Source organism: Seriola dumerili, unplaced genomic scaffold (genome assembly GCF_002260705.1).
Source record: "Seriola dumerili isolate Sdu_G_001 unplaced genomic scaffold, Sdu_1.0 BDQW01000531.1, whole genome shotgun sequence".
Lineage (NCBI taxonomy): Eukaryota > Metazoa > Chordata > Actinopteri > Carangiformes > Carangidae > Seriola > Seriola dumerili.
Genome location: NW_019174786.1, coordinates 985327 through 996707, shown reverse-complemented (window position 1 = coordinate 996707; position 11381 = coordinate 985327). Strand labels below are relative to the sequence as shown.

General features: G+C 43.0%; 2 protein-coding genes across 2 annotated transcripts; both read left to right on the top strand.

Annotated features, from left to right (window-relative positions):
• The first annotated feature begins 3768 nt into the window (after positions 1-3768).
• Positions 3769-5463, top strand: LOC111235607. The gene is made up of 4 exons (XM_022764114.1): positions 3769-3986; positions 4077-4183; positions 4452-5428; positions 5460-5463. The coding sequence occupies exons 1-4, from the start codon at positions 3815-3817 to the stop codon at positions 5461-5463; spliced, it is 1260 nt and encodes a 419-aa protein (XP_022619835.1). The 5' UTR covers positions 3769-3814.
• Positions 5162-11352, top strand: LOC111235623 (poly [ADP-ribose] polymerase 14-like). The gene is made up of 12 exons (XM_022764133.1): positions 5162-5972; positions 6069-6305; positions 6488-6712; positions 6816-6870; positions 7026-7172; positions 7792-7854; positions 7947-8123; positions 8224-8406; positions 8520-9146; positions 9595-9731; positions 10042-10219; positions 10721-11352. Exons 1-12 carry the CDS (start codon positions 5487-5489, stop codon positions 11005-11007), a joined length of 2802 nt encoding a protein of 933 aa, XP_022619854.1. The 5' UTR covers positions 5162-5486; the 3' UTR covers positions 11008-11352.
• Positions 11353-11381: the final 29 nt, after the last annotated feature.

Below are 11381 nucleotides of genomic sequence, written 5' to 3'. Positions count from 1 at the left end.
GTCTTTCCTGTCTTGTGTCTAGCTAAAGTCAACAGAGGAGAGGTGTTTGAAACCCAGCCTGGATCATTCCCTTGTAAAGCCATTTTACACGTGTACGGACAAAACGATGCAGGCATCGTCAAACAACTGGTGTGTCGCATCATTCAACACTGTGAAACATCTGGATACAAGTCTGTGGCGATTCCTGCCATATGTGCAGGTAAATATTGCATAAGACGATCTAGGAAGACGGAGTCAGGGTGGGGGTAATGTCTCAGTGCGGTATCACAGCCTTATCTTTCCTCCAGGATGAGGCTAGGAGGAGGTACAGAAAGTAGAAAGGGGTTCTCGAGAGCAAGGATGTGTCAAAACAGGAAAGATAGAGATAGACACACCTGTACAGGTTGGGGCAGGAGAATGGATGAGAACGACGTGTGGTCTTTGTTTTTACACCCTAGTTGTAAAAACGTAATTCTTGCTTTACGCAGGGGGCGGAGGGCTGGACCCTGGTGTCGTGGCACGTGCCATCCTTCGAGGGGTGAAGACCGCCACATCATCTGCTTCCCTCTACTCTCTCACCAACATTCGTCTTGTACTGATTAAGATCAGGGTTTTCTTGGCATTTAAACACCAAGCAACGCAGACGTTTCCCTCTGCTGTAATCAACACAGGTGAGAAGAAGTCGACCTTTGTTCAGTCCTTACATCAAGGTCCTCGTGTTTTATGGTGGTTTCAAAAGTCTCTATTGGAATCAACTTGTTGTAGTTTCACTTATTGTCATATTTTCATTCATTTTGCAGTGTCAGCACTTCAGTTGCCCGATATACCACAGCAACAGTCCCCAGTGTCTATTAATGCAGACCAAAGCATCCTCCCTACCAGCTCCACGGAGCAGTCCGTCTTCATGTTTCTGGGTCTTTGCAAAACAAATGTTGAAGATGCCATGACAAGGCTGAAGGATCTGTATCAGGCTCAGTGCGCCACACTAACTTTAACAAGGGAGGACCTTCAAGGCCTCACCCAGCATGACATGAACAATTTCAACCAGCTGGTACAGAACCTGGGTCTGTACATGCATCAGGACCAGGGCAGCTTAACGCTGAGCGGGTTAAAAGAAAGGGTCGACCAGGTGATGCAGATCATTCACACCATCGGTCGGCTTAGGAGAGGAGCGAGAGCCAGGGAAGAGGAAGATTTGCACAGCCGTGTGGCTTGGTGCATCCTGGGGCAAAGCGGAAAGTGGGAGAGGCTTCCCAAAACAGCCACTCACAACCTGGAAAACCGTGAAGTACTGAGAGGGATAGTGGACGCACAGAGCATCCTGTGGAGAGTGGATCTACAGAGGATGGAGGCCACAAGACACGTGACCGGACAGACGGCGAAGCTGAAGCGACTAGAGAATCTGCCAGGTGAAAAGATGGTTAATTTGTCTTTGGAAACAACATCTACACATAAGACATAAATCCTCTGAGCATCTGAATTGTTTTGAGACTAACTTGTCTTACTTTTCAGACCTCACTCTCCCTCTGTACTGGGACAACATGGCGGAGATAGAAAATCTGAAGGTGGTTGCACTGAATCCTTTCTCTGCAGAGTACCGGACAGTGGAAGAGTCCTTCAAACAAACTGTCTCCATGACTATCCTGAAGGTGGGTGGCTTTAACCGTTTAATCCTCTGTAGATTTCAAAGCCACCTTACAGAATTGTATATGAATAAACTGTATTAATCTATAAGATTTGTGTTCTCCAGGTAGGTTTCTGGCAGCTGAACCTTTTTGGTTTTTCTTATTAGATCGAGCGTTTGCAGAACATCCATCTGCTTCGTGCCTACGAAGCGCAGAAGAAGCACATTTCTGATAAGAATGGACAGAAAAGGGCCGGTGAAAAGATTCTGTATCACGGGACGACAGAGGACAAAACCGAATCCATCATAAAAACTGGGTTCAACAGGAGCTTCGCTGGGCAAAATGGTAATGAATGTTTTTTTTGTCCAATCCACAACAAAGGAACATGCTTTTCATGGTCATCCTATTTTACAGTTTTTTTTTTTATTATTATTATTACAGCAAATTGCTGTTGTTAGCTCCTTACATTGTAAATGTTTTACTTCATGTGCAGCAGAGGAATTTCCCTGAAAAAAAGGCATGTGTTTACAGGACTTTTTGAGTAATCACTGTTGCTCTTTGTCACCATATCTGCTGGTGATGAGGTGATGAAAAGCAGCCAAACTGATATTTATTTACAACAGAAAATTGCATTCGTTTCAAAGGATGTGCTAAATTTCCAATCTATATTTCCAAAACTTTCAATGCTCGGTTTTCTCCCTGCTCGCAGCAGTTAAATCCCTCTTCTCTTTTATTCCCAGCGACTTCATTTGGCCGTGGAACCTACTTTGCCGTGGATGCCAGCTACTCAGCCCACCCCACCTACTCCAAGCCGGCTGCTGACGGCTCTCAGTTAATGTTCGTGGCTCGAGTCCTGACTGGCGTCTACACTCGGGGCTCCAGGGGCCTCAAGGTGCCTCCGCCTCTCAACAACCAGCAGCCACACGACCGCTACGACAGCGTGGTGGACGAAATAGACAACCCCAGCATGTATGTCGTGTTCCACGATAACCAAGCGTACCCGGACTACCTCATCACCTTCAAGTGACTGTGAGGGAAGGACTGATAGGCTACAGCCATATCAATGTTTGACTTTTTACACACTCACCCACGTTTTTATCAGTTACTTTAATTACTTTCATTTTCAGATTCGACACTTTGATTTTTATTCTTATCGGTTTTTTGTTGTTATTTTAGTTGGTATATTTGTTCTTTTTTGTGTCTTTGTTCAGTCAGTTATATTCAGTTTTTGTTAAGTTAATATTATCTTAATATTTTCTGTGGGCCCAGAACTTCATTGCATATTTTGTAAATTGTTATTTTTTTCATTTTGGGTCAATAAAACCCCTTTTTTTTAATATCCATTGCATCTGTCTGTTCTATGATAAATTATTCAGCAAACTGAGCAATGTGGAGGGCATTTATCAGTGACCAGTACATGTTCTGTTTGTGTTTTGAGTTCTGCAAACAATGGCTCAGGCCTGCAGCTAAACCCAAGACGAGAGGAAAACTTTTAATCTAATGAAAGTAACACTGGGAAAGACAACAATTCATCCTGCTCAGTAGTGACTAAAGCTTGTTATTAAGTCCTTGAAGGCAGCCAGGAATGGCTACACCCTTGTTGGGTGCATGAAAGGAGCCACGAGATAATTAGTTTCACATCACATTATTAAATAGCACACACAGTGTACACAGTAAAAAAACAAGAGATGCAGGGAAACGGTAAGACTATACATTTTCCTGGGTTGTTGTTGCCACTGCATGAGGTTTTTAGTGTCAGTATGACATCTAGTGCGTTGCTTGATAGAGCTGCAGGACGGCAGGTTTGCACGGCAACTTCATGTGTGACGGTGTTTCTTTGGTTTCTCTTTGTTTTTAATCTATTGTCTGTGTTGTGAAATCACAACAAAGGAAATGGAATAAATTTCCAAAACTTAATAATTATTACTGGTAGAATAATTATCCTCATACCTGAAGTAACACCATTGTCAGTGTTATTATCATCATAACCTCACAGTATCACTGGTCACAGTATCTGCACAAGAGCAACAGGTTAATACCTGGAGATGGAAGTATTTGGGTCAGAGGGTGGATCCATTTCCAGAAAGGAAGCGTAACTTACAGTAAGTGAAAGTGAAAGAAAAAGCATCTCAGACTGTTAATGAAGGAGGGAGGGAGACAGAGGAGTGCGACACTGAAAGTCATTAGTCAGTTTAAGAGTTGTCGGCAATATGGATGAACATCAACACCCACTGTTCTTTGAGGCGAAAGAGCTGACGGACAGAGAGAAGGAGAAGATCAGGAGACACTTCCAGAAAAGACGAGATTCAGGGGGAGGTGAATGTGGACTGATAGAAAAAGCTGGAGGCAACATCTATAAAATCTGCTTCAAAGAAAAAGACGGTAAGGAATCACTATGTTAAAATCAGTCCTACGTAGAATATACTTTACGTAGGCTCTTGTTGTGACTTTGTACTCGGCTGTTTATTACAGACCAGGAAAGGGTTTTGCAGAGGAAGTTTCACACCATCTCACTTCCTAGTGGAGAGCTGCGTCTGACTGTGAGCCGAACCAGTTCACCAGATCAGCCATTGACGCAGGTGAGATAATATCACGCTGTAGAAATGTTGGTTGGTCCTGTCTCCACGACGGAAACATTTGGGCCGAATGATCTGGTCAAACCAGTTTGAGGGGATGTTCTGATTTGCGATGTTGTGATACTTGCATTGCTGACTGCTGTGACATCACAAAAGATTATAATTTTGTTTTTATCTTTTAATAAGTTGAAGATCTAATTCTAATTCTGATTAGATTCACATTGATATAAAGTTGTGAGTTTGTTTGACGTTTGTTTTTTTTTTTCTTTAGACATTTACAAAAACAAACACAAAAGCCCTCGAGAAAATTTTCAAGATGGATGTTTACCTCCTTTATTACCTGAGAGACAACTCTAAAGTGAATAAATTATTGCAGAAACAACTCTCCTGTATTGGCTGCACACTGGAATTAAACTTTGATGAAGAGGAAGCGTTGGTTAGGGGGGATATTGAGAAGGGGCCAGGAGGAGCTTTTGGCGCAGCAGAGAAATGGGAGATACAGGTGGATCGGGTCTTCATCGGTCTCACTGAGAGCTACCTCTCCTATCATGTGTTTGAACCTCAGCAAATCAAAATGCTACTGCAGGACCGCTCGTTTGAGACTGATGATATCAAAGTGTACTCAGAGATTTGTCACTCTGTGGTTGTGGGAGAAGCTGCGGCTGTGAGGGAGAGGATTGCAATGCTGGAAAAGAGCATCCCATCCCGGAAGGAACTGCCAATCGCGGTGAAGCAGTTCACACTGGTGGAAGAAGAGTTCAATCAAGAAATGCGTGCACATTACCCAGAAGTTAAGATCCTCAAAAGCAGTAACATGATCATCATGGAGGGACCTGATAAAGGGGTGCAGTCAGGAGCTACAAAACTTGATGAACTGATGAAAAGCGTAAAAGAAAAGAGAGTTGAGCTCGCAACAGATTTAATTACCTTCATAAAAACCAGCGGTGCCATCGCCAAGTACGAGGCTCGCTTCCAGCAGAGTCTCAGAAATCCTGTTTCCATAGAGGTGGGATCAGACGTGGTTTTATCCAGTTTGTCCTCTGGTGCCCTGGATGAGGCTTGGGCAGCAGTGCAGAGAGACCTGAGTGTGGACTCTGTGAAGCTGCAGGGCGCTTCAGCTGCACCTCCAGATCTGAACAGAGTGAAGGAAATCCTCATCAAGGCCAAGAAAGAGGCAAACTGTCGAGACTTCAGAGTGGACGTCAGCTTCATCCCAGGACCCGGTGGAACCTCAGAGACCAAAGTACGGTTGGTGGGCTACACTGAAAATGTGAACAAGCTGAAAGAGGTTCTGCATGACTACCAGATGAATCAGGCTGAGATACAAGAAGTGCTGAACCTACCGCATCCTGGGATGGTTGACTGTTTTAATAATCTCTTGAGCCTGATTGGGATGAAGGAGACGAAAGTGACATTAAAACCCTCACACTCCCCGCGTCCTTGTGTGCTCGTGTCTGGTCCCCGTTGTCATGTCCAGGAGGTCCAGCGGGCCCTAACATCAACTCTAGCCAGCCTGACGTTAGACACACTCGTTCTAGACGGACCAGGAGCTCAGCGGTACTTCCAGGCAGAGGGTAAAGTCAGCAAGGATCTGGTAGAGAGCTCCTGTCAGGTCCTTATCAGGGAACAACAAAGTGTGTACTCACCAGATGTGAAAACCAAACCACGAAGCATCAGCAGCCCCAGACCCAGCCCACGTTTCACACCCAGACAGCACAGCCACACTGTTGGGAGCATCGCAGTCAACAAAACAAACCTGAAGATCAAGCTCGGCAGTTTGGAGGATGAGCAGGTTCGACGATTTCTTTTCTTTTCTACTTTAAATCAAATCTTAAATAAAGCAACAATGCAACATGCACAATCATATCATTTCACATTATTTCCACAGGTGACCGTGTTGGTCGTTCCCATGCTCAACAAACAGCTGACTTCTACTAATATCGGTAACAGTCTGTTGAATAAAGCAGGAAAAATAATCCAGTCCAATTTTAACTTGGTGGCAGCGAATTGTACCATCAGCCCTGGAGATGTTCTGCAGGTCACTGGGCCTCCAACTCTCGGCTGCTCCAAGCTCTTCTTCATTGAGTGCTTGCCTTGGGATGGAGCCAGAGGGCAGAGTGCGCAGGTAAAGTAAAATACCTGGTGGATTTACAATCCAAGGCCCTGTGTCTTCTCAGGGGCCTTCAGTCAAAATTTTCTTAATCAGAAAAACAGTGTGCGGATCTGTTTTATACTAGATTACTTAGGTTACACATTAACTGACCTTTGAAAACATCATGACTAAATGCCTACCTTTTGTTTTTCCAGGCTCTCAGCAATGGGCTGAAGAAGTGTTTGGACCTCTGTGAACAGCAGGGCTTGAGTTCAGTCGCGTTCCCGGTGATCGGACCTGGAATCGTGTTAAAATACCCGCTGAGGGAAGCCACTGAACTCCTGACTGAGAGCATTCACCAGTTTGGATTATCTGCATCCCCTGGTTCTCTGACCACAATCCATGTCGTCATCAAACCTGGCTATCCTGACTCCGAGGAGGTGACTATCAACACTTGGACAACTGTGGTATCTGGTTTATAAGTCGCTTGCATGGGTGATTTACTGATATGAAAGCATTTAATATCTGCATTTTTATTTACAGTGCTTCCATGATGTCTACAGACAACTCAGCTGGAATTTGAACCACGGAGGCCAAGGTAAACTAAACAGTTATTTAGACTACTTTGATTAACTGTTACAAATACAGCAAAGAATTTGTTAGTAAAACATGTACTTCTTTTTGTCTTCTTAAATTTCCATTAGCGTTCTCCAGTATTAACTAAAATATCAAACAAATCTTTCTTCCTCTCAGCGATCTTCAGCTCCCTCACCTCTGACCTTGATGACATCACAATGACAGTGGGAGGTGGGGTTAAACTACAGCTGGTGTTTGGTGACATCACTAATGAGACTACAGATGCCATTGTGAATACGACCGACTTCGTCAATTTTCAGAACGGTGGGTGAGAGCTGCTGCGGCTGAGGGTGCGGTTGACAGGTCCAGACAGAAACATATCGATGACTGTCAGATGGATCTCCAAGAAATTTCGTACAAATATTTGTGAGGCCCTGAGGATGAATCTTTCATCCCTGACATCTCCTGACAGGTCAAAGTTTGCACTTAAAGCAAAATATCTGGCACATCTGCTGCAGTGATTACCAAGACATTTGGTACATGTAATCTTATTCCCAGTAGGATGAATTATAATAAATTTCACACCTTAACTTTTCATATAGTGACATCATTAGGTCATCATTTTAATTTGTCCAATACTTGATTTATGTGGTTTATACCATATACCTGCAAAACTAATGACACTGTCATTGGCTTCAGCTTTGCTTTGTGTTTAGTGCTAATTAGCTGATGTTAGCATGCTAAAACTAAGATGGTGAACATGTTAAACATGATATCTACTTCATATCAACATCTTAGCATTTGTCATAGTGAGCATGTTAGCATGCTGACAGCAGAATTTAGCTCAAAGTACAGCTGTGCCTGAGTACAGCCTCACAGAGATGCTATCATGGCTGTAGATGCTTAACCTACTCTTGTTTGTTTGTTTGTCTTTATTCTACAGATGGCGTGTGCAAAGACATCTTGACTGTAGCTGGATCAGCGGTGGAGGCTCAACTGAGAGCAGGTGAGAAAAGATCAGGTAGAAATTTTCAACGACAACAACAACACACATTTAACAGCTTTGTACTCATTTTGCTTCTGTTTTGTTGGGTGTAGCAAAAGTGAAAAGTGGCGAGGTGTTCAAAACTCAGTCTGGATCATTCCCTTGTAAATCCATTTTGCACGTGTGCGGACAAAGAGATGCAGGCGTCACTGAGCAGGTGGTGTGTCGCATCATCCAACTTTGTGAATCCTCTGGATACAAATCTGTGGCCATTCCTGCGATCAGTGCTGGTAAGTTTTGCGTTAGACAATTAGTATTGTCTCATTGTTTTTCAATTCAGTGTCAGTTTTAATTCTGCCAGCAAAAAATAAAATCAACCTCTTCGTGCAGGAGCTGGTGGGCTGGACCCTGGTGTCGTGGCAGATGCCATCCTCAAAGGAGTCAAAACTGCCACATCGACCACTCCCTTCCACTGTCTCACTGACATCCGCCTCATCCTGTTTAAGATCAATGTCTTCTTGGAGTTCAAAGAGGAAGCACTGCAGAAGTACCCCACTACTTTATTCAACAGAGGTGACAGGAAGTTTCACAAACATCCCTCTTCTTTTGTGGTTGTTTAGAAAATCTGAATTCTCTTCTTTTGTTAAGTATTTTCGCTGATCGTTTTGATTTGACCCGTCTTGCAGTGCCAGTACCTCAGCTGCCTCATGTACAACAACAACAGCCACTGAGGTCTGTGAACGCAGACCTCAGCATCCTCCACACCAGCTTCACGAATCACAAGTCTGCCTTCCTGTTCCTGGGTCTTTGCAAACAGGATGTCAACAGTGCCATGACAAAGGTGAAGGATCTGTATCAGGCTCAGTGCTCCACACAAACCTTCGCAAAGGAGCAGCTGGAAGGCCTCACCGAGGATGACATTAAGGATCTGAAACAGCTGGTGGAGACCAAGGGACTGTACATGCAGACGGACCAGTCTGGCCAGGGCAGCTTAATTGTGAGCGGGCTAAAAGATGGGGTCAACGAGGTGACACAGATGATCAATGTGTCACTGCACGGCAGCCTCAGGAGAGAGATGAGATCCAGAGAAGAGGAGGATCTGTACACCCGTGTGTCTTGGTGCATCCTGGGACGTAATGGCACCTGGGAACGACTCCCCAAAACAGCCAATCACAACTTGGAAACGAATGATTTAGCATCAGGGATTGTGGACGCACAGAGAACTCTGTGGACTGTGGATCTGCAGAGGATGGAAGCCACAAGACGAGGAACTAGACAGGTGGCGAAGTTAAAACGACTTGAGAATCCGTCAGGTGAGAGGATTGCTTTTACATGAAAATGATTTCGTATTAAATCATAACAAAAACAAACATTTTGTGTTGAAGATATTTTTCAGTGAATCACATACGTCATTATAAGAGATGACAGTAACCATAAATACAAGAAAACAGTTAACTTTTAAACACTAAAAGTCACTCAAACAATTTATTTTAAATGAAAAATCTCACCCCAAATTTCAATCGCAAACTGAATTTGTTCAATTTTCATGCAAATGTTCAAATTGTAATTTTTTTCTAAACACTTTTTCTGGGCCTTCAGAGGCATCCATGTTGGTTTCTACTTGAGTTTCAAAGTAAAAAACATACTTTGCTTAATCTCAAATGTGAAGAAACAAGCTGCCGGTAAAATATTTATTGCAATTTATTTTTGCAAATGCAACATCCGTCATTTTCTATTAATTTTCTCCTCTAACATTTTCAGACTTCACCCTCCCTCTGTACTGGGACAACATGGCTGCTGGGGAGAATAATGAGGTGGTTGCACTTCAGTCTTCCTCTGCAGAGTACCAGACAGTGAAGGAGACGTTCAAACGAACTGTCCCCAAGGCCGTAATAAAGGTAGGTGTTTGACAGTTTTGATTGTCTGTAGACACAAACGGCACTAGGTCTCTTTCCATTTCTTTTTACACAAATATATTTTTACTTCAGGACTGCAGTGTATGCAGTACCTTAGATCTGTAATAGCTTAATAACTTTCATGTAGATTAGTTGTTGGTTTTTTTTATCTAAAGTGTATTAGAACTGCAGTAAATCTGACCTTGACATGTAACAAATGCTTTTTATTTCATATGATATTTAAATCTTTCCAAGGTAATTTTTTCAGCTCATTATTTTCTCGATTTTGTCTTCTTTTCTTTTTTCTTATCAGATCGAGCGTTTGCAGAATGTCCATCTGCGTCGGGGCTACGAAGTGAAGAAGAAGCAGATTTCTGATAAGAACGCACATAAGGGCGCAGGTGAAAAGCTTCTGTACCACGGGACGACCCAGGACAACTGTGACTCCATCATGAAGACTGGATTCAACAGGAGCTTTGCTGGACAAAATGGTAATGATCTGCTGTGAAAATAATGCAACAGTGACATCTGCAGACTGTGGCTGCTTACTGTTGTTTTGGAGTGATCTATTTTGGGTGTTTGTTTTCATCTGGATTGACAACCTCAGTGTTTCTAAGGTCGTGGCTAAAGAGCCCTGATTGAAAGCAACTGTACTGGCATTTATTTCTGTGAAAACTGTTAGATCACTACTTTGAAAAACATGCTTCTTGCTGCATTTCTCCCTTTACCACTTTTTCTCCTCCACTTTCATTTCCCTTTATCCGGACTGTCTTTATCAGAAAAATGATGAGCAACAAGCACTGCTATTTAGTTTAAACGTTTAAATGATGCATGTTTTCATTTTCCTGAACAGTATTCTCTTAAGGTGTTTGAAAGTACAACGTGTCAATGTTAATAATCCCATAATTTCTTATTTATAACAGTGACCATTTCCCTAATCATGTTGGTACTGGGGTTCTTCTTGTTTATTGCCTCGTCTCTCTCATTCCCAGCAACTGCGTATGGACATGGAACCTACTTTGCCGTAAATGCCAGCTACTCAGCCCACCCCACCTACTCCAAGCCGGCTGCTGACGGTTCTCAGTTAATGTTCGTGGCTCGAGTCCTGACTGGCGTCTACACCGCGGGCTACGCAGGCATGAAGGTGCCGCCGCCTCTCAACGACCAGCAGCCACACGACCGCTACGACAGCGTGGTGGATAAAATAGACAACCCCAGCATGTATGTCGTGTTTCACGATAGCCAAGCGTACCCGGAATACCTCATCACCTTCAAGTGACTGTGAGGGAAAGTTTATGTGCAAGCTCATAGGTGTAGAGGAATTCTTAAGAATAAAGTAAAAGAGATGTTGACGTATGTAGCGTTATAGTTATAAGTAAGACTGAATTAAATTAAATTAAATATGTAAGGCCTAAAATAAAGGATAAATTAAAGAAAAAACATATATAGGAAGATAGATGTAAACATTTGGTAAATTCAGGGGATAAATAAAGTATCTATCTATTTATAAGTGTAATTACTCTCCAAAAGGGGGAGACAAAGGTTCCTCACTTCAGGTTCAGTAATGTTAAATCATTGATGGTGCTATTGTAAAGTTTAACACGTTGCTTCTAATAAAATAAAAATGTCAAAATGAAGTCTCATCACTGACTC

What these genes read in the sequence shown, in the direction of transcription:
- LOC111235607 (XM_022764114.1), top strand. Translation starts at nt 3,815, where the DNA reads ATGGATGAACATCAACACCCACTGTTCTTTGAGGCGAAAGAGCTGACG. An exon ending in CTGCTTCAAAGAAAAAGACG is followed by an intron (nt 3,987 to 4,076) that starts GTAAGGAATCAC and finishes TGTTTATTACAG; the next exon opens with ACCAGGAAAGGGTTTTGCAG. An exon ending in CAGATCAGCCATTGACGCAG is followed by an intron (nt 4,184 to 4,451) that starts GTGAGATAATAT and finishes TTTTTTCTTTAG; the next exon opens with ACATTTACAAAAACAAACAC.
- LOC111235623 (XM_022764133.1), top strand. Translation starts at nt 5,487, where the DNA reads ATGAATCAGGCTGAGATACAAGAAGTGCTGAACCTACCGCATCCTGGG. An exon ending in CTTCGTCAATTTTCAGAACG is followed by an intron (nt 7,173 to 7,791) that starts GTGGGTGAGAGC and finishes TTTATTCTACAG; the next exon opens with ATGGCGTGTGCAAAGACATC. An exon ending in GGAGGCTCAACTGAGAGCAG is followed by an intron (nt 7,855 to 7,946) that starts GTGAGAAAAGAT and finishes TGTTGGGTGTAG; the next exon opens with CAAAAGTGAAAAGTGGCGAG.